The following is a 20,614-nucleotide window of genomic DNA, read 5'->3' as shown; positions in this document are numbered from 1 at the left end:
CTCTGTTCTCTTTGTGTTTCTAATTTATTTTTTTCATTCCTGAGCTTTCATTTTCCTTTTAGATGGCCATTGTTATCCACTAATTGCCATCATTTCCCAAAAGAAACCCTTTCATATAACAGATTAAGTAAAAATAGCAAAGCAATCGAAAACATTGCAATGACTGAAAATGCTTGACTGATTTGATACTTCTAATTTGTCACCTCCATGCCAAAAGAGAGGAAAAATGGTGTCATCTTCAGTCTTCTCATGGAATAATGAGTCATTGCAATCATCAGCATTCTTAACTCATTCAAAGTTGCTTTCCTCTACGATATTAAAGTCATTTCATCAGTTTTTCTCCTACTTCCATTTCCTTCATTCTGAAGGGGCTTGTATATATTCCAAAAGAGAGTTTGACCAACTCAAGAATGTCACCCATTTGGGGAAAGATTAGTATGTGACAAAAATTCTAGGAAAACTGGAGGGCAGGCAGACAGAAATCAGATATAGCATCTTATATAATACAGGGCAATATCCTCCAAAGAATCACCATAACTAGACATGAAAGATTGTATCAAAAGAAATCTGGAGGGAAATGGAAGGAGATACCTTACAATCATTCCTGAATTCATCTGGTGGCAACATTATCTATTATATCCACATCTCAAGCATTTCTCCACATAATGTTTTGTTGATTATAAATCAATTTCATTTTCTTTTTTTAAAAATGACATGTCTATGATGATGTTGTATTAATATCTAGCAATTCTGCTCATTATTCCATACCTACATCCCCACTATCACATTGCCTCCTTCCCCTTAAGTACCCCCCACAGTTTATGTAAATTTCCTTGATGTCAGAATGGCCAAGATTGGATCCAGAATCTGTTACTCACTAGTTATGGAAACTAGACAAGATGCTTCATTACAATAACCAATAATTTTGTAGCCACTCTTTTCCAATACCTCTTATTAGACTGTTAGCTGGGACATTAAAGACCATACAACTAGTAAGGTTTAGAAAGAAGGGGATAAAAATACTAAGCTTAAATGGTCAATGTCAAAAAAAATTTGTGCCCTTAAAAAGTTATGCAAATTGATGCTAATGGCATCATATAGAAAGGAATGGAACAAAATTAAATGTCCCCATTGCCTGGTCCTATCCTGTCCTCATTTCCACAAAAATTTTCCTTGGGAGTATTGATAAGGGGACACGAATTTCTTGTATGGGCTAGTCTTTTTGAGTGAAAAGATGTATAGTCAGCAGATAAGGAATGAGATCCAAGAAGTGCTTCTAACTGTCATTGTGATCTAGCATTAGTCACATCTTTTTAGAGCCCAGTTTCTTTAGTTTTAAAAAGAAAATGTTGGACTAAATCACTAATGACATTTCTAGTTTTAAATCTACACACTTAAAATATAGGCTGTTCTGATATCGAGGCAGTAGGAATACTCCTTTAGATAAAGGATGAACTTAACCCTTTGCTGTTTGATTTTGTACTTTTCTTATCTGTCTCTGCTTCTAACACAAGTTCACCACTTCCCCCTTAACACCTTTGCCGCTCTATCACATGCACACTTCTCTCTCTATCCCCCCTCCTTTTTCTCCCATGATGAAACTGCCCTGCGGGTGAGTACCTCAGTTTCTTGACACCAGCCTTGTATTTCCTATGTTCACTTTTGAGTTAACAATTCCCCACATGATATCATACATTTTACACAGGAATTTCTACCTTCTTATGTTGCCTCCATCTCCCTGGGTTCTCTCAGATGCCCCTATAAAATCAGGGTCCAAACATGAGACTGAGACAGAGATCTGCAGAGTCTCTTAGATTGTGCTCTGCTCCCACAGCCCCTTTTGCCTCTCAGGATCATGAAGGTCTCTGTGGCTGCCCTTTCCATACTCATAGTCATGATCTTCAGTTCTCTGGCATCCTCTACACCAAGTAAGTGAGTTTCCTCCTGCCTCTGTGTCTGTACCCAGGCTCTAGTCATACTCTGGGACAACGCTGACAGATTAGCTTGATATGATCACAGAGATCTGGGAGTGTGGGGAGGGGGAGCCCTGAATGACAGGGACAAGAGCACATACGGTTTTTAATGCCTTTAGACTTGTAATTAAGAATATGCTCTTGACTTGATTTGCTATTTAATACGTAACATTAAGACAAGCAAGAATCACTAGACTGAGCCTTTATCCAGCTTGGTCCTAGTTCTGGCTCTGATACTAAAATACTTGTGACAAGCATTTTCCTCTCTAAAAAAGAATCTGGACAGTGTGATGTTTGACATCCCATCTATCTCTAGCTTTTTATGTTTTCTCCATCGATACCCACCTGGGAATGGGAATGTCAGGTCTCATCTTCCTCCTTCCCAGAGAACCATGCCTAGTACTAGAGGGGAGATATGAGAAAGGACATCCCCAGTGTGTGTCTGATGAAGAACCTTACCCACGGAATCTGTATGGTCTTACTGATTTCATGCAACTCTTTTCTTTACATTGGGCTCCAACACTCCCACCGCCTGCTGCTTCTCCCATGTCAGACAGCAGATCCCCAGAAAATTTGTGACAGACTATTATAAGACGAGCAGCCTGTGTTCCCAGCTAGCTGTGGTGTGAGTATCTACCCACTGAGGCTTCTTAGAGGATTTAGGGTAGGATGATAGTAAGAGAGAATGAAGCTCTTTGGCAATTTGGCCAAATGGCTACATCAGACAGCTCAGGGAGATAAAAGGGAGAGCAGTGGCTGATGTGGTCCATGTCCAGGTTTGGTCTTTCTGGGAGCAAGAGGTGAACAACACTCTCCAATGGAGAGGGATGAATGAAAGCAACCATAATTCGAGGTCAGAAAGGAGGCTGAGAAAATCTCTCCTAGGGATGTCTCTAGAAAGAGACAGATGGACACTCTGGGTCTGATGGAGGTTTCAGAACTTGGGAGAGTGTTTCCTTAGTCCCTTCCAGATATCTACAGAAAGTTGAGAAAAGGGTAACAGAGAGACTTCCCCTTAATTTCCAGTTGGAAAGGTCCTTGATCTCTCATATTCTCTTTCCTTACTCTACAGTTTCCTGACCAAAAAGGGGCAGGAGAAGTGTGCCAACCCAAATGATGGCTGGGTTCAGAAGTACATACATGACTGAGAGCTGAATTGAAGGCTTCAGAGGCTTAGAACAATGAATCTTAAAAGGAAATGGACCAAGCTAAGGAATTCCACATTCAGATGCAATCTTCCCAGACCTCAGCCTTCCTGGGTTGTTTTTAATCAATGAAATTTAATTTATATGAATTATGAGATGGCAGTTTGGGGTATTTATATTATTAGAATTTTTGCCTTCTGAATCCAATTCTTCCTGTGCAACAAGAAATTCGGTTCTGCACACATATATTGTATCTAAGATCTACTATAACATATCTAACATGTATAAGACTGCCTGCAGCCTAGGGGAAGGGGTGGAGGGAAGGAAAGGAAAAGGTCAGAACAGAAGTAAGTGCAAGGGATAATGGTATAAAAAATTACCCATGCATATATACTGTCAAAAAAGTTATAATTATAAAATAAAGTAAATCATAAGGTGATATATAAGAAGTGTTGAGCAACTAGCCAATCTCACCCTTGAGGGTAAATTAGAAAAAATCTTTGGATAAACAGTGTGAAGACAGAATCAGTGTTTGGACTGGCTGAAGAAACATATTCATATCTTTTTTCTCTTATCACACAGAAGCTCAGAGAGGGTGAGGAACATAGGAAGTGGAGGTTAAGAGAGAGAGTGACAAATAAAACTAGATTGGAAAAGAGAGAAAGAAAGACAGAGACAGACAGACAGATAGAGACAGAGAGACAGAAACAGAACCACACGCACAGTCAGAAAGAGACATAGACAAACAGACATGCACAGAGACAGATGCAGAGATTGACAAAGACAGAGACAGAGACAGAAAAAGAGAGACACAGAGACAGAAAAAGAGAGAGACACAAAGGCAGAGAGTTGGAAGAGATTGACAGAGATAGAAAGAGACAGAGAAACAGAGACACAATAACAAGGTACAATGTACAAATAAGTATTATCAAACACAACAATTTCAGACATCAGCCGTGGCTGCAATGTTTGCCTCGTTCTAGTGGTCTCTAGTCTATGTACAGCCAGACAAAAGTGGGAAGCAAATTTTATCATCAGTCTTTTGAATAACATGATAAGTCATCTCAATGATCAGCATATTCAGTAACTTCCACAGATATTTTGCTATCATGGTATAAGTTCTTCCCCTTTCTCATTTATACTGAACTCTCACACAGAAGCAGAAAAAAATGGCAGAGCATACCATAGTATATCTAAGGACATCACTTATTGGGTAAGAACTCTCTTCCTTGAAACTGCTGGGAAAATAGATTTAGACCCAAATCTCACACCATATACTTCAAGATGCAATTTTACCATGAATAAAGTGGAGATAAAAAGAATAAGCCTGCCTTCCTCAGAAGCCAAGAAAGTTTATCATGCTTAATTGAAATCTTTAGGGCAAAATTAGGTGAGGTCATTAGATGGCACAATATCAACCTTAGAGTGAGAAGAACCTGAGCTTAAATCCAGCCTCATACTTTTGTTAGGCATGTGTGTGTGTGTACATCTATATCTACCTATCTATAAAACTTATTATATGAGGGAAACTAAAGCACACAATCCCTTTAGCCTGTGTAGGTGTAATGTCTCAACTCACCTTTGAATTAGAATGACTTTACACAGGAATTACATTAGGATAGGTCAAGGAAACAACCTCAGCCCAGGGATCATCTATGAATTATCAAGGGAGTTGAGAAGAGATCAATTCCAGAAATTGGGCCAACTGTGGTTTCCCTGCTTTCCAACAATATCTCTGCTGTGCAGGAGGAAATGACTAAGGAGAGATTTTTAATTAAGATGTGTTTACTTCTCCTAAACTACATCCCCGATGTGGCTAGAAGAAGAGCAAGCTTGCAAATATTGATGGATTACATCATGTATGGGTGCAATACTTCTGGAAGATTTTGGACTTCTTATTTTTCCATTATTTTCTATCAATGCCCTTGTTTCATCATGGTCTACATCACAAACCAAGAAGTTTCATCATGCTTAATGGAACTCTTTAACTACTCCATGAATGGAAAAAACTTTCCAGCAACTGGAGGCTATGATTTATGCCTTTGCCACAAGTAAAACTCACAGTCATCAAGTCGCCTAATCATCTCTACACTCTTTAAGCTGAAGCCCATTTCCCCCTGGATTCTCGATGTTCTTCTGGGAGAGTGTGTCCCAGACTTTTGAAAGATGCTTTGTACCAGCTGTTTTTATGGAACCACCATAGCTTATACATTATTGCAAAAAGCGCTTAAATCTGCACGATTCAATTGATTTTGAACGGATAATCTCAAAGAGAAAGGAACTAATTGATGGTCCAGTTTATGGAATTAGGGAACAACATCTGAATCTTCCAAACAAGCTTGTATAAGGTAAGGGAGGGTGTAAGGATAAGGAAAATACGGAGCCAAGTTCAGCGGTTCATCAGTGGAACTGAGTGATTGGATAAAGAGCCATAGAGGACACATGGGCTATAATCAATGAGAAGTTAAACTAGATGATCACTAAGGGCCCTGCTAGATCTAAATCTAAATCTGTAATCTTACAATCTAGAATTCATTCTGAATGCCAACTTCCAATTGGTGATTAATACTAACCTTCTTATTTAGCTTTGCCCGTGTCTACTACTACTCAAGTTCATCACACCCCACTGAGCACCAATCTCCACTCCTCAACACCTTCTCTCTTCATTCCTTCTCGCTATAAGTTACAACCCCCCCCCCCCCCACACACACACATATACAAAATGGTAAAACTGCAATGAGGAAGAAAATGTCAGCTCCTGGTAGCAACTTTGCATTTTCGTTTCTGATTACTCACAATGACATCATCTCTTTCTTAGGATTTCCATTCATTTTCTGTTGGTTCCCTCTTTTCATGAACTCCCAAAATCCTATAAAAAGGGGACCAAAAAATGAGATAGACACAAAGCTACAGTGTGTCTAAGCCTGTGCTCTGCTCCTCCAGCTCCTCTCTCCTCTCAGGATCATGAAGTTCTTTGTGGTTGCACTCTCCATCCTCATGGTCATGGCCTTCAATTTTCCTGAATGCTCGGCAATAAGTAAGTGGGGTTGTTCCTAATGTTTGTGGCTTTGCCCAGGTTCTGGTTGTGAGCTGGACAGAGCCTTGATCAGAGAGAGCCATAGTGTGATTAAAGGAATCTGATGAGGGTGTAGAGGGGAGTGAAGATGTAAGAGGTTTTCTATAGATTTGGGGCTTGAAAGCATTAACATGCCCTTGACAATATGTGCTGGTTAACATGTAAGTTCAAGGCAGGAGAAAAGAGAAGAAGGGGCATTAGATTGTCCTCTAGTCCAACTAGGTTCTAGTTCTGACTTTGATACTAAATACTCTTGGTTTCTGCAGCAACTGGATTCCTCCATAAAAGATAGGAGTTGCATGAGTAGATCTCTGCCATTCTTCCTAGCTCTCCTATTTCAGGTTTTTCCCTAGGTCCCTTTATGGAGATGAGGAGAGCAGGTCTGCCTTCCTCCAGGTGCAATGGGAATCATACCTGGTGCTGGAGAGAACCAGGGTTAGGGAGACATGAAGGAGCGTACTTGATGAAAAGCATCTAAGGAATGTGCTATGTGAGACTATGGCCAAACTAACTTAAGGCAACTCTTTCCTTTACAGCTGGTCCCGGCCATTCTGATACCTGTTGCTTCCACTATGTCAAAAACCGAATTTCCAGAAACTCTGTGATTGGCTATTATAAAACCAGCAGCCGTTGTTCTCAACCAGGTGTGGTGTAAGTATCTACCCCCGAGTCTCCTTAAAGAATAAAGGGGATAAAGGAAAGAAAAATGAAACCATTTGGGAATTTGGCCAAAGGGGTCGCTGAGGCAACTCAGGTGAGGCTGCCATAGCCCCTGTGGTTCCATGCCCAGGTTAGGTTCTCCCAGGAATAATTGCCTCCAAGTTCCAGTGATAAGTGGAAGAAGGCTAAGAAATGTCTCCCGGGCATGTCTCTAGAAAGAGACAGATGAACTCAATAGGTTTCAGAAAATGGAAAAGTGGTTAATCCCTTCCAGACATTTAGAGGAAATTGGGAAGTGGGGAACTGAGAAACCTTCCCTTCACCTCCAGCTGAAAAGCTTCTGGGTCTCTCATCTCTTCTCTCACTCCACAGGTTTTTCAACAATGAGAATTGGGAAATATGTGCCAACCCTAAACATGCCTGGGTTCAGGATTATATGAATGACCTGAAATTAAAGGCCACAGGAGTCCAGAACAATGAATCTTAAAAGGATATGGACTAACCCAAGGAATTCCACATTCAGATGAAATCACCCCAGAACCCAGCCTTCCTGGCTTGTTTTAATCAGTTAAATTTAATTTATTTAAATTATTAGCTGGAAGTTTTGGTATTTGTTGGTACTAGTTGCACTTTGAAGGACACCTGTCCCTCATGGGGGTTAGGCCCTAACCTTTGCTTCCTTTGAAACCTGGGGCCATCTGCTGAGTTCCATGAATATGTGTTGGACAAAGAATTCAGAATAAAGCTTTTTCAAGCCATTATGTTTTCTGTGTCTTTTTGGTTTTCCCAAGAGAAATAGGATTGCTCCGATAGAGTTCCTTTACTATCATACTAGAAAGGGGGAGATGATTTAGGCAGCATTTATTCTGAATGAAAAAAAATGGTTGTTGAAGTGTATTACCATCTCATTTTGATTCAGCAAACTCAAGGGCCCCCACATGTCTAATCTACATCGAGAGGCATAGGTTCCCAGAAGAAAGATTGCTAATCCCACCATAGTCTGGCCTCTAATACTATATTCAATTCTGTGCACTACAGTTTAGAAAGATATTGGGTTAGCAGTAGTGTTTAATCAGGAAGAAGCATAGTCCAGAGTCCCTGTCACTTAAGGATGAGGTGAAGGATGGCTAATGAAGAAAGGAAAGAATTCATGGCAGTTATGGTAGTTTTACTGAAGTATTTGAAGAGCTATTATGAGGAGGAGGGTCAGGCTTGCAGTGTTTCTGCCCAAATGAGCAATGGGTAAAAATGACAAGGAGGTAGAGGATTAATAATAGGATAAATAACAACCTCCCACTAATTAGAACTTTCCAAACCTGAAATCAGATGCCTAGTATGGCAACTGGCTCCTCTCTTTGGAGGTCATTAAACAGAGGTCAGGTGACCAGTCATAGAGACGCTCTAGTTGCTTATGTCTTGAACTAGATGTCTGGTGGGTTCCCTTCCGTGTCTCCAATCCTATGATCTTGAGATGTTGTCAGGGAACTTTCAGGAAACAGTGTATATGCTCAGGGCACAATGGAAATTCAGTGTCACACAAAAAGAGAATGAGGGAAGAGGTCATCAAATGGGAATTATTTCTCATGACATAATAGCAGAAAAAAGTGTTACATGTAGAGTCAGAATAATTAGGCCAAATCCTGGCTTCACTATCTGAGTGACCATGTACAGCTTACCTAAGCTGGGCTTCTACACAGATTCAGTATATTTAACTTTAGCCTAACAAGTACTTCTTTTAATGTTGGAGGCATCTGTACTAAATTGATTACTTTTGATTTAGATTCAGTAGATGTGAATCCTTATCCTGCCTCTGACATTTGTTTTCAAATGAGAGTTTATAAAGACAGGAATCTGCATGTCAATGCATATATATGCTATATAGTATAAAGATGAGCTGTTGATTTAGCCAAGAAAAAAAATCAAGTGGCTCTAACTCTTTTAAAGTAAGTCATAAGGTACTAGATAAAAGTCTTAAGCAACTAGTTAATCCCATCCTTTAGGGTAAATTAGAAAAAATCTTTAGATGAAGAGTGTGAAGACAGAAGGAGTGTTTGGATTGGCTGAAGAAATATGTTCATATCTTGTTTCTCTTATCAACCAGAAGCTCAGAGAGGGTGAGGAAGATGGGAAGTTGAGGTAAAGAAAATGATAGATAAAACTAAATTCTCATGAACATGACTCTCTTCAACAGTGAGATGATTCAAACCACTTACAATTGTTAAGTGATGAAGAGAGCCATACAACCCAGAGAGAGGACTGTGGGAATTGAGTGTGGATCACAATATATCATTTTCCCTCTTTCTGTTGATATTTACTTGCATTTTGTTTTCTTTCCCAGATTTTTCCCTCCTTTTTCTTCTTTAGCAAGATAAATGTATAAATACGTATACATATATTGGATTTAACATATATTTTAACATATTTAACATGTCTTGGACAACCTGCCACCTAGGGGAGGAAGTGGATGGAAGGAGGAAAAAATTTGGAATGGAAAGGATACTAAAAAGGGAGGGCTGTGAAAAGCAAGTGGTGCTCACAAGTTTAATACTGGGGAGGGGGGTAAGAGGGAAGGAAAGGAGAAAAGCATAAGTAGGGGTTAACAGGATGGCAAGCAATATAGAATTAGTCATTTTAACCATAAATAGGAATGGGGTAAACTCCCCCATAAAGAGGAAGCAATTAGCAGACTGGATTAAAAGCCAGAATCCTACAATATGTTGTTTACAGGAAACACACCTGAAACAGGGTGATACAAAAAGTGGGGGTAGCAATCCTGATCTCAGATCAAGCAAAAGCAAAAATTGATCTAATTAAGAGAAATAAGGAAAGAAACTATATCTTGCTAAAGGCTACTATAGATATTGAAGATGAACATCAATACTAATGAAGATGAATATCAGTACTAAACATATATGGACCAAGTGGTGTAGCAGCCAAATTCCTAGAGGAGAAGTTATGAGAGATGCAAGAAGAAATAGACAGCAAAACCACACTACTGGGGGTCTCAACGTTGCTCTCTCAGAACTAGATAAATCAAAAGACAAAATAAATAAGCAAGAAGTTAAGGAGGTAAACAGAATGTTAGAAAACTTAGGTAAGAAGTCTTTGGAGAAAATTGAATGGAGACAAAAAGGAGTTTCCTTTTTTCTCAGTGATTCATGGAAAGTATACAAAAATTGACCACATATTAGGGCATGAAAACTCAAAATCAAATGCAGAAAGGTAGAAATATTAATGCATTTTTTCAGATCATGATGCAATAAATAGCATATGCAATAAAAGGCTAGAGGAAAATAGCCCCCAAATTAATTGGAAACTAAATAACCCTATACTAAAGAATGAATGGGCAAAACAACAATTCATAGACACAATTAGTAATTTCATCCAAGGGAATGAGACAACATACTATACTTTGTGGATGCAGCCAAAGTGATTACTATGGGAAATTTTATATCTCTAGATGCTTACTTCCATAAAATAGAAAAAGAGATCAGTGAGTTGGCTTTACAACTAAAAAAAGGGCAAATTAAAAACCCTCAATTAAATACCATATTTGAAAAGAAAAAGCTTTTTAAAAAAAAAAAAAAAAACAAAAAAGAGAAAAAAAGAGAAGATAAAATGAAAAAACAAAAAACAAAAAACAAAAAACAAAACTAAGAATAGAACTGAAGAAATGCAGGACTGGCAAGAACTTTGAGGTCAATGAGGCCAATCTTTTACCTTGAACAGCAAATCCCTCTACAACATTTATTGGTATTACACAAGTTTTATTAAGTAGCTACCATATGATGTGTGTTAGGTGGCAAAGTCCCAAATAGAAAAAAAATAAAACAATCCCTACCCAGAAGGAATATGTAGTTCAAGTGAATGTGAAGTCCAGTGTAAGGAAACTACATAGCCAGAGAAGTAAATTTTAAATTTTATTTACAAAATAAATTTGCATTAACTACAGAGGATGGAGAGAAGCATTGTATACATGGGGAATTAGAAATGGATTTTTGTATGAGGTAACACTTGCCTGAAATATGCTGAGTTCAAAATGTGAGAAGTCCATATTTTAAAAATTACACTATGAAGGAAGAATCCTAGATCTGTTTTGATTTTCTTCTCCCTCTTCCTTCTTGGCTGAAAAGATCTTCTTTCCTTCTCTTTTTTTCCTCTCCCATGACTCAGACAACACTGAGCATAAGAAAAAGTAACTTGGGATTCTCTGCACATGGAAAGAGTCATAGGGAAGAGCCACAGTCCAAACCTATACAATGACTAAGCAGAATTTTTCAAGAAGAACCATTGACTAAAAGGGAGTAATCCCTAAACCCATGTTGTAGTGTCTCCTCTAATTTCTTTCATACAAATAACATTGCTATGACACTCAGAGACCATAAAGTGTTTCCTTTTTATTACAAATAATAAAATATCAATGAATGCTCATATTTGGCTATTTTAAAGTATATATTAAATTTATCACAATGGTAGGGGAACTCCCCTGCTTGTTGGCATCTCCTTCTGTCCTTACTTCTGCTCTGTTCTCTTTGTGTTTCTAATTTATTTTTTTCATTCCTGAGCTTTCATTTTCCTTTTAGATGGCCATTGTTATCCACTAATTGCCATCATTTCTCAAAAGAAACCCTTTCATATAACAGATTAAGTAAAAATAGCAAAGCAATCGAAAACATTGCAATGACTGAAAATGCTTGACTGATTTGATACTTCTAATTTGTCACCTCCATGCCAAAAGAGAGGAAAAACGGAGTCATCTTCAGTTTTCTCATGGAATAATGAGTCATTGCAATCATCAGCATTCTTAACTCATTCAAAGTTGCTTTCCTCTACGATATTAAAGTCATTTCATCAGTTTTTCTCTTACTTCCATTGCCTTCATTGTGAAGGGGCTTGTATATATACCAAAAGAGAGTTTGACCAACTCAAGAATGTCACCCATTTGGGGAAAGATTAGTATGTGACAAAAATTCTAGGAAAACTGGAGGGCAGGCAGACAGAAATCAGATATAGCATCTTATATAATATAGTGCAATATCCTCCAAAGCATCACCATAACTAGACATGAAAGATTGTATCAAAAGCAAACTGGAGGGAAATGGAAGGAGATACCTTACAATCATTCCTGAATTCATCTAGTGGCAACATTATCTATTATATCCACATCTCAAGCATTTCTCCACATAATGTTTTGTTGATTATAAATCAATTTCATTTTCTTTTTTTAAAAAGGACATGTCTATGATGATGTTGTATTAATATCTAGCAATTCTGCTCATTATTCCATACCTACAGCCCCACTACAGTATCACATTGCCTCCTTCCCCTTAAGTGCCCCCCACAGCTTATGTAAATTTCCTTGATGTCAGAAAGGCCAAGACTGGATCCAGAATCTGTTACTCACTAGTTATGGAAACTAGACAAGATGCTTCATTACAATAACCAATAATTTTGTAGCCACTCTTTTCCAATACCTCTTATTAGACTGTTAGCTGTGACATTAAAGACCATACAACTAGTAAGGTTTAGAAAGAAGGGGATAAAAATACTAAGCTTAAATGGTCAATGTCAAAAAAAATTTGTGCCCTTAAAAAGTTATGCAAATTGATGCTAATGGCATCATATAGAAAGGAATGGAACAAAATTAAATGTCCCCATTGCCTGGTGCTGTTCTGTCCTCATTTCCACAAAAATTTTCCTTGGGAGTATTGATAAGGGGACACGAATTTCTTGTATGGGCTAGTCTTTTTGAGTGAAAAGATGTATAGTCAGCAGATAAGGAATGAGATCCAAGAAGTGCTTCTAACTGCCATTGTGATCTAGCATTAGTCACATCTTTTTAGACCCCAGTTTCTTTAGTTTTAAAAAGAAATTGTTGGACTAAATCACTAATGACATTTCTAGTTTTAAATCTACACACTTAAAATATAGGCTGTTCTGATATCGAGGCAGTAGGAATACTCCTTTAGATAAAGGATGAGCTTAACCCTTTGCTATTTGATTTTGTACTTTTCTTATCTGTCTCTGCTTCTAACACAAGTTCACCACTTCCCCCTTAACACCTTTGCCGCTCTATCACATGCACACTTCTCTCTCTATCCCCCCTCCTTTTTCTCCCATGATGAAACTGCCCTGCGGGTGAGTACCTCAGTTTCTTGACACCAGCCTTGTATTTCCTATGTTCACTTTTGAGTTAACAATCCCCCCATGATATCATACATTTTACACAGGAATTTCTACTTTCTTATGTTGCCTCCATCTCCCTGGGTTCTCTCAGATGCCCCTATAAAATCAGGGTCCAAACATGAGACTGAGACAGAGATCTGCAGAGTCTCTTAGATTGTGCTCTGCTCCCACAGCCCCTTTTGCCTCTCAGGATCATGAAGGTCTCTGTGGCTGCCCTTTCCATACTCATAGTCATGATCTTCAGTTCTCTGGCATCCTCTACACCAAGTAAGTGAGTTTCCTCCTGCCTCTGTGTCTGTACCCAGGCTCTAGTCATACTCTGGGACAACCCTGACAGATTAGCTTGATATGATCACAGAGATCTGGGAGTGTGGGGAGGGGGAGCCCTGAATGACAGGGACAAGAGCACATAGGGTTTTTAATGCCTTGCTCTTGACTTGATTTGCTATTTAATATGTAAGATCAAGACAAGCAAGAATCACTAGACTGAGCCTTTATCCAGCTTGGTCCTAGTTTTGGCTCTGATACTAAAATACTTGTGACAAGCATTTTCCTCTCTAAAAAAGAATCTGGACAGTGTGATGTTTGACATCCCATCCATCTCTAGCTTTTTATGTTTTCTCCATCGATACCCACCTGGGAATGGGAATGTCACTTCTCATCTTCCTCCTTCCCAGAGAACTGTGCCTAGTACTAGAGGGGAGATATGAGAAAGGACATCGCCAGTGTGTGTCTGATGAAGAACCTTACCCACGGAATCTGTATGGTCTTACTGATTTCATGCAACTCTTTTCTTTACATTGGGCTCCAACACTCCCACCGCCTGCTGCTTCTCCCATGTCAGACAGCAGATCCCCAGAAAATTTGTGACAGACTATTATAAGACCAGCAGCCTGTGTTCCCAGCCAGCTGTGGTGTGAGTATCTACTCACTGAGGCTTCTTAGAGGATTTAGGGTAGGATGATAGTAAGAGAGAATGAAGCTCTTTGGCAATTTGGCCAAATGGCTACATCAGACAGCTCAGGGAGATAAAAGGGAGAGCAGTGGCCCATGTGGTCCATGTCCAGGTTTGGTCTTTCTGGGAGCAAGAGGTGAACAACACTCTCCAATGGAGAGGGATGAATGGAAGCAACAATAATTCGAGGTCAGAAAGGAGGCTGAGAAAATCTCTCCTAGGGATGTCTCTAGAAAGAGACAGATGGACTCTGTGGGACTGATGGAGGTTTCAGAACTTGGGAGAGTGTTTCCTTAGTCCCTTCCAGATATCTACAGAAAGTTGAGAAAAGGGTAACAGAGAGACTTCCCCTTAATTTCCAGTTGGAAAGGTCCTTGATCTCTCATATTCTCTTTCCTTACTCTACAGTTTCCTGACCAAAAAGGGGCAGGAGAAGTGTGCCAACCCAAATGATGGCTGGGTTCAGAAGTACATACATGACTGAGAGCTGAATTGAAGGCTTCAGAGGCTTAGAACAATGAATCTTAAAAGGAAATGGACCAAGCTAGGGAATTCCACATTCAGATGCAATCTCCCCAGACCCCAGCCTTCCTGGGTTGTTTTTAATCAATGAAATTTAATTTATATGAATTATGAGATGACAGTTTGGGGTATTTATATTATTAGAATTTTTGCCTTCTGAATCCAATTCTTCCTGTGCAACAAGAAATTCGGTTCTGCACACATATATTGTATCTAAGATCTACTATAACATATCTAACATGTATAAGACTGCCTGCAGCCTAGGGGAAGGGGTGGAGGGAAGGAAAGGAAAAGGTCAGAACAGAAGTAACTGCAAGGGATAATGGTATAAAAAATTACCCATGCATATATACTGTCAAAAAAAGTTATACTTATAAAATAAAGTAAATCATAAGGTAATATATAAGAAGTGTTGAGCAACTAGCCAATCTCACCCTTGAGGGTAAATTAGAAAAAATCTTTGGATAAACAGTGTGAAGACTGGCTGAAGAAACATATTCATATCTTTTTTCTCTTATCACCCAGAAGCTCAGAAAGGGTGAGGAACATAGGAAGTGGAGGTTAAGAGAGAGAGTGACAAATAATACTAGATTGGAAAAGAGAGAAAGAAAGACAGAGACAGACGGACAGATAGAGACAGAGAGACAGAAACAGAACCACACGCACAGTCAGAAAGAGACATAGACAAACAGAGACATGCACAGAGACAGATACAGAGATTGACAAAGACAGAGATAGAGACAGAAAAAGAGAGACACAGAGACAGAAAAAAGAGACACATAAAGGCAGAGAGTTGGAAGAGATTGACAGAGATAGAAAGAGACAGAGAAACAGAGACACAATAACAAGGTACAATGTACAAATAAGTATTATCAAACATAACAATTTCAGACATCAGCTGTGGCTGCAATGTTTGCCTCGTTCTAGTGCTCTCGAGTCTATGTACAGCCAGACAAAAGTGGGAAGCAAATTTTATCATCAGTCTTTTGAATAACATGATAAGTCATCTCAATGATCAGCATACTCAGTAACTTCCACAGATATTTTGCTATCATGGTATAAATTCTTCCCCTTTCTCATTTATACTGAACTCTCACACAGAAGCAGAAAAAAATGGCAGAGCATACCATAGTATATCTAAGGACATCACTTATTGGGTAAGAACTCTCTTCCTTGAAACTGCTGGGAAAATAGATTTAGACCCAAATCTCACACCATATACTTCAAGATGCAATTTTACCATGAATAAAGTGGAGATAAAAAGAATAAGCCTGCCTTCCTCAGAAGCCAAGAAAGTTTATCATGCTTAATTGAAATCTTTAGGGCAAAATTAGGTGAGGTCATTAGATGGCACAATATCAACCTTAGAGTGAGAAGAACCTGAGCTTAAATCCAGCCTCATACTTTTGTTAGGCGTGTGTGTGTGTGTGTACATCTATATCTACCTATCTATAAAACTTATTATATGAGGGAAACTAAAGCACACAATCCCTTTAGCCTGTGTAGGTGTAATGTCTCAACTCACCTTTGAATTAGAATGACTTTACACAGGAATTATATTAGGATAGGTCAAGGAAACAACCTCAGCCCAGGGATCATCTATGAATTATCAAGGGAGTTGAGAAGAGATCAATTCCAGAAATTGGGCTGTTTCCCTGCTTTCCAACAATATCTCTGCTGTGCAGGAGGAAATGACTAAGGAGAGATTTTTAATTAAGATGTGTTTACTTCTCCTAAACTACATCCCCGATGTGGCTAGAAGAAGAGCAAGCTTGCAAATATTGATGGATTACATCATATATGGGTGCAATACTTCTGGAAGATTTTGGACTTCTTATTTTTCCATTATTTTCTATCAATGCCCTTGTTTCATCATGGTCTACATCACAAACCAAGAAGTTTCATCATGCTTAATGGAACTTTACTCCATGAATGGAAAAAACTTTCCAGCAACTGGAGGCTATGATTTATGCCTTTGCCACAAGTAAAACTCACAGTCATCAAGTCGCCTAATCATCTCTACACTCTTTAAGCTGAAGCCCATTTCCCCCTGGATTCTCGATGTTCTTCTGGGAGAGTGTGTCCCAGACTTTTGAAAGATGCTTTGTACCAGCTGTTTTTATGGAACCACCATAGCTTATACATTATTGCAAAAATCGCTTAAATCTGCACGATTCAATTGATTTTGAGCTGATAATCTCAAAGAGAAAGGAACTAATTAAAGGTCCAATTTATGGCATTAGGGAACAACATCTGAATCTTCCAAACAAGCTTGTATAAGGTAAGGGAGGGTGTAAGGATAAGGAAAATACGGAGCCAAGTTCAGCGGTTCATCAGTGGAACTGAGTGATTGGATAAAGAGCCATAGAGGACACATGGGCTATAATCAATGAGAAGTTAAACTAGATGATCACTAAGGGCCCTGCTAGATCTAAATCTAAATCTGTAATCTTACAATCTAGAATTCATTCTGAATGCCAACTTCCAATTGGTGATTAATACTAACCTTCTTATTTAGCTTTGCCCGTGTCTACTACCACTCAAGTTCATCACACCCCACTGAGCACCAATCTCCACTCCTCAACACCTTCTCTCTTCATTCCTTCTCGCTATAAGTTACAACCCCCACCCCCACACACACACATATACAAAATGGTAAAACTGCAATGAGGAAGAAAATGTCAGCTCCTGGTAGCAACTTTGCATTTTCGTTTCTGATTACTCACAATGACATCATCTCTTTCTTAGGATTTCCATTCATTTTCTGTTGGTTCCCTCTTTTCATGAACTCCCAAAATCCTATAAAAAGGGGACCAAAAAATGAGATAGACACAAAGCTACAGTGTGTCTAAGCCTGTGCTCTGCTCCTCCAGCTCCTCTCTCCTCTCAGGATCATGAAGTTCTTTGTGGTTGCACTCTCCATCCTCATGGTCATGGCCTTCAATTTTCCTGAATGCTCGGCAATAAGTAAGTGGGGTTGTTCCTAATGTTTGTGGCTTTGCCCAGGTTCTGGTTGTGAGCTGGACAGAGCCTTGATCAGAGAGAGCCATAGTGTGATTAAAGGAATCTGATGAGGGTGTAGAGGGGAGTGAAGATGTAAGAGGTTTTCTATAGATTTGGGGCTTGAAAGCATTAACATGCCCTTGACAATATGTGCTGGTTAACATGTAAGTTCAAGGCAGGAGAAAAGAGAAGAAGGGGCATTAGATTGTCCTCTAGTCCAACTAGGTTCTAGTTTTGACTTTGATACTAAATACTCTTGGTTTCTGCAGCAACTGGATTCCTCCATAAAAGATAGGAGTTGCATGAGTAGATCTCTGCCATTCTTCCTAGCTCTCCTATTTCAGGTTTTTCCCTAGGTCCCTTTATGGAGATGAGGAGAGCAGGTCTGCCTTCCTCCAGGTGCAATGGGAATCATACCTGGTGCTGGAGAGAACCAGGGTTAGGGAGACATGAAGGAGTGTACTTGATGAAAAGCATCTAAGGAATGTGCTATGTGAGACTATGGCCAAACTAACTTAAGGCAACTCTTTCCTTTACAGCTGGTCCCGGCCATTCTGATACCTGTTGCTTCCACTATGTCAAAAACCGAATTTCCAGAAACTCTGTGATTGGCTATTATAAAACCAGCAGCCGTTGTTCTCAACCAGGTGTGGTGTAAGTATCTACCCCCGAGTCTCCTTAAAGAATAAAGGGGATAAAGGAAAGAAAAATGAAACCATTTGGGAATTTGGCCTAAGGGGTCGCTGAGGCAACTCAGGTGAGGCTGCCATAGCCCCTGTGGTTCCATGCCCAGGTTAGGTTCTCCCAGGAATAATTGCCTCCAAGTTCCAGTGATAAGTGGAAGAAGGCTAAGAAATGTCTCCCGGGCATGTCTCTAGAAAGAGACAGATGAACTCAATAGGTTTCAGAAAATGGAAAAGTGGGTAATCGCTTCCAGACATTTAGAGGAAATTGGGAAGTGGGGAACTGAGAAACCTTCCCTTCACCTCCAGCTGAAAAGCTTCTGGGTCTCTCATCTCTTCTCTCACTCCACAGGTTTTTCAACAATGAGAATTGGGAAATATGTGCCAACCCTAAACATGCCTGGGTTCAGGATTATATGAATGACCTGAAATTAAAGGCCACAGGAGTCCAGAACAATGAATCTTAAAAGGATATGGACTAACCCAAGGAATTCCACATTCAGATGAAATCACCCCAGAACCCAGCCTTCCTGGCTTGTTTTAATCAGTTAAATTTAATTTATTTAAATTATTAGCTGGAAGTTTTGGTATTTGTTGGTACTAGTTTCACTTTGAAGGACACCTGTCCCTCATGGGGGTTAGGCCCTAACCTTTGCTTCCTTTGAAACCTGGGGCCATCTGCTGAGTTCCATGAATATGTGTTGGACAAAAAGAGTTCAGAATAAAGCTTTTTCAAGCCATTATGTTTTCTGTGTTTTTTTTTGTTTTCCCAAGAGAAATAGGATTGCTCAGATAGAGTTCCTTTACTATCATACTAGAAAGGGGGAGATGATTTAGGCAGCATTTATTCTGAATGAAAAAAAATGGTTGTTGAAGTGTATTACTATCTCATTTTGATTCAGCAAACTCAATGCCCCCAAATGTCTAATCTACATCGAGAGGCATAGGTTCCCAGAAGAAGGATTGCTAATCCCACCATAGTCTGGCCTCTAATACTATGTTCAATTCTGTGCACTACAGTTTAGAAAGATATTGGGTTAGCAGTAGTGTTTAATCAGGAAGAAGAATGGTCCAGAGTCCCTGTCACTTAAGGATGAGTTGAAGGATGGCTAATGAAGAAAGGAAAGAATTCATGGCAGTTATGGTAGTTTTACTGAAGTATTTGAAGAGCTATTATGAGGAGGAGGGTCAGGCTTGTAGTGTTTCTGCCCAAATGAGCAATGGGTAAAAATGACAAGGAGGTAGAGGATTAATAATAGGATAAATAGCAACCTCCCACTAATTAGAACTTTCCAAACCTGAAATCAGATGCCTAGTATGGCAATTGGCTCCTCTCTTTGGAGGTCATTAAACAGAGGTCAGGTGACCAGTCATAGAGACGCTCTAGTTGCTTATGTCTTGAACTAGATGTCTGGTGGGTTCCCTTCTGTGTCTCCAATCCTATGATCTTGAGATGTTGTCAGAGAACTTTCAGGAAACAGTGTATATGAAAGGGATATGCTCAGGGCACAATGGAAATTCAGTGTCACACAAAAAGAGAATGAGGGAAGAGGTCATCAAATGGGAATTATTTCTCATGACATAATAGCAGAAAAAAGTGTTACATGTAGAGTCAGAATAATTAGGCCAAATCCTGGCTTCACTATCTGAGTGACCATGTATAGCTTACCTAAGCTGGGCTTCTACACAGATTCAGTATATTTAACTTTAGCCTAACAAGTACTTCTTTTAATGTTGGAGGCATCTGTACTAAATTGATTACTTTTGATTTAGATTCAGTAGATGTGAATCCTTATCCTGCCTCTGAATTTGTTTTCAAATGAGAGTTTATAAAGACAGGAATCTGCATGTCAATGTGTATATATGCTATATAGTATAAAGATGAGCTGTTGATTTAGCCAAGAAAAAAAATCAAGTGGCTCTAACTCTTTTAAAGTAAGTCATAAGGTACTAGATAAAAGTCTTAAGCAACTAGTTAATCCCATCCTTTAGGGTAAATTAGAAAAAATCTTTAGATGAAGAGTGTGAAGACAGAAGGAGTGTTTGGATTGGCTGAAGAAATATGTTCATATCTTGTTTCTCTTATCAACCAGAAGCTCAGAGAGGGTGAGGAAGATGGGAAGTTGAGGTAAAGAAAATGATAGATAAAACTAAATTCTCATGAACATGACTCTCTTCAACAGTGAGATGATTCAAACCACTTACAATTGTTAAGTGATGAAGAGAGCCATACAACCCAGAGAGAGGACTGTGGGAATTGAGTGTGGATCACAATATATCATTTTCCCTCTTTCTGTTGATATTTACTTGCATTTTGTTTTCTTTCCCAGATTTTTTCCCTCCTTTTTCTTCTTTAGCAAGATAAATGTATAAATACGTATACATATATTGGATTTAACATATATTTTAAC

At 39.1% G+C, this 20,614-nt stretch overlaps 3 protein-coding genes and 1 long non-coding RNA gene across 4 annotated transcripts; all 4 read left to right on the top strand.

Moving 5' to 3' along the window:
- The first annotated feature begins 1,767 nt into the window (after positions 1-1,767).
- On the top strand, positions 1,768-3,208 carry LOC141539998 (C-C motif chemokine 4-like). Its single transcript, XM_074263512.1, has 3 exons — positions 1,768-1,928; positions 2,484-2,598; positions 3,046-3,208. Exons 1-3 carry the CDS (start codon positions 1,856-1,858, stop codon positions 3,119-3,121), a joined length of 264 nt encoding a protein of 87 aa, XP_074119613.1. The 5' UTR covers positions 1,768-1,855; the 3' UTR covers positions 3,122-3,208.
- A 2,623-nt stretch (positions 3,209-5,831) lies between these two features.
- On the top strand, positions 5,832-7,615 carry LOC141539997 (C-C motif chemokine 4-like). The gene is made up of 3 exons (XM_074263510.1): positions 5,832-6,155; positions 6,731-6,845; positions 7,227-7,615. The coding sequence occupies exons 1-3, from the start codon at positions 6,083-6,085 to the stop codon at positions 7,339-7,341; spliced, it is 303 nt and encodes a 100-aa protein (XP_074119611.1). The 5' UTR covers positions 5,832-6,082; the 3' UTR covers positions 7,342-7,615.
- Positions 7,616-13,163: 5,548 nt separating this feature from the next.
- Positions 13,164-14,534, top strand: LOC141539996 (uncharacterized). Its single transcript, XR_012481447.1, has 3 exons — positions 13,164-13,307; positions 13,885-13,956; positions 14,404-14,534. It is a non-coding gene; the product is annotated as an uncharacterized LOC141539996 (long non-coding RNA).
- A 2,625-nt stretch (positions 14,535-17,159) lies between these two features.
- On the top strand, positions 17,160-18,946 carry LOC141539995 (C-C motif chemokine 4-like). Its single transcript, XM_074263509.1, has 3 exons — positions 17,160-17,484; positions 18,060-18,174; positions 18,556-18,946. Exons 1-3 carry the CDS (start codon positions 17,412-17,414, stop codon positions 18,668-18,670), a joined length of 303 nt encoding a protein of 100 aa, XP_074119610.1. The 5' UTR covers positions 17,160-17,411; the 3' UTR covers positions 18,671-18,946.
- Positions 18,947-20,614: the final 1,668 nt, after the last annotated feature.

Source organism: Sminthopsis crassicaudata, chromosome 4 (assembly GCF_048593235.1).
Source record: "Sminthopsis crassicaudata isolate SCR6 chromosome 4, ASM4859323v1, whole genome shotgun sequence".
Taxonomy (NCBI): Eukaryota; Metazoa; Chordata; class Mammalia; order Dasyuromorphia; family Dasyuridae; genus Sminthopsis; species Sminthopsis crassicaudata.
Note: the sequence above shows the minus strand (reverse complement) of the source record. Positions and strands in the feature narration are given on the sequence as shown.

Bases quoted from the DNA above. Each gene is read 5' to 3' on its own strand.
- LOC141539998 (XM_074263512.1), top strand. From the start codon at position 1,856: ATGAAGGTCTCTGTGGCTGCCCTTTCCATACTCATAGTCATGATCTTC. The intron at 1,929-2,483 runs GTAAGTGAGTTT...TTTTCTTTACAT, and splicing joins TCTGGCATCCTCTACACCAA to TGGGCTCCAACACTCCCACC. The intron at 2,599-3,045 runs GTGAGTATCTAC...CTTACTCTACAG, and splicing joins TGTTCCCAGCTAGCTGTGGT to TTTCCTGACCAAAAAGGGGC.
- LOC141539997 (XM_074263510.1), top strand. From the start codon at position 6,083: ATGAAGTTCTTTGTGGTTGCACTCTCCATCCTCATGGTCATGGCCTTC. The intron at 6,156-6,730 runs GTAAGTGGGGTT...TTTCCTTTACAG, and splicing joins TCCTGAATGCTCGGCAATAA to CTGGTCCCGGCCATTCTGAT. The intron at 6,846-7,226 runs GTAAGTATCTAC...CTCACTCCACAG, and splicing joins TGTTCTCAACCAGGTGTGGT to GTTTTTCAACAATGAGAATT.
- LOC141539995 (XM_074263509.1), top strand. From the start codon at position 17,412: ATGAAGTTCTTTGTGGTTGCACTCTCCATCCTCATGGTCATGGCCTTC. The intron at 17,485-18,059 runs GTAAGTGGGGTT...TTTCCTTTACAG, and splicing joins TCCTGAATGCTCGGCAATAA to CTGGTCCCGGCCATTCTGAT. The intron at 18,175-18,555 runs GTAAGTATCTAC...CTCACTCCACAG, and splicing joins TGTTCTCAACCAGGTGTGGT to GTTTTTCAACAATGAGAATT.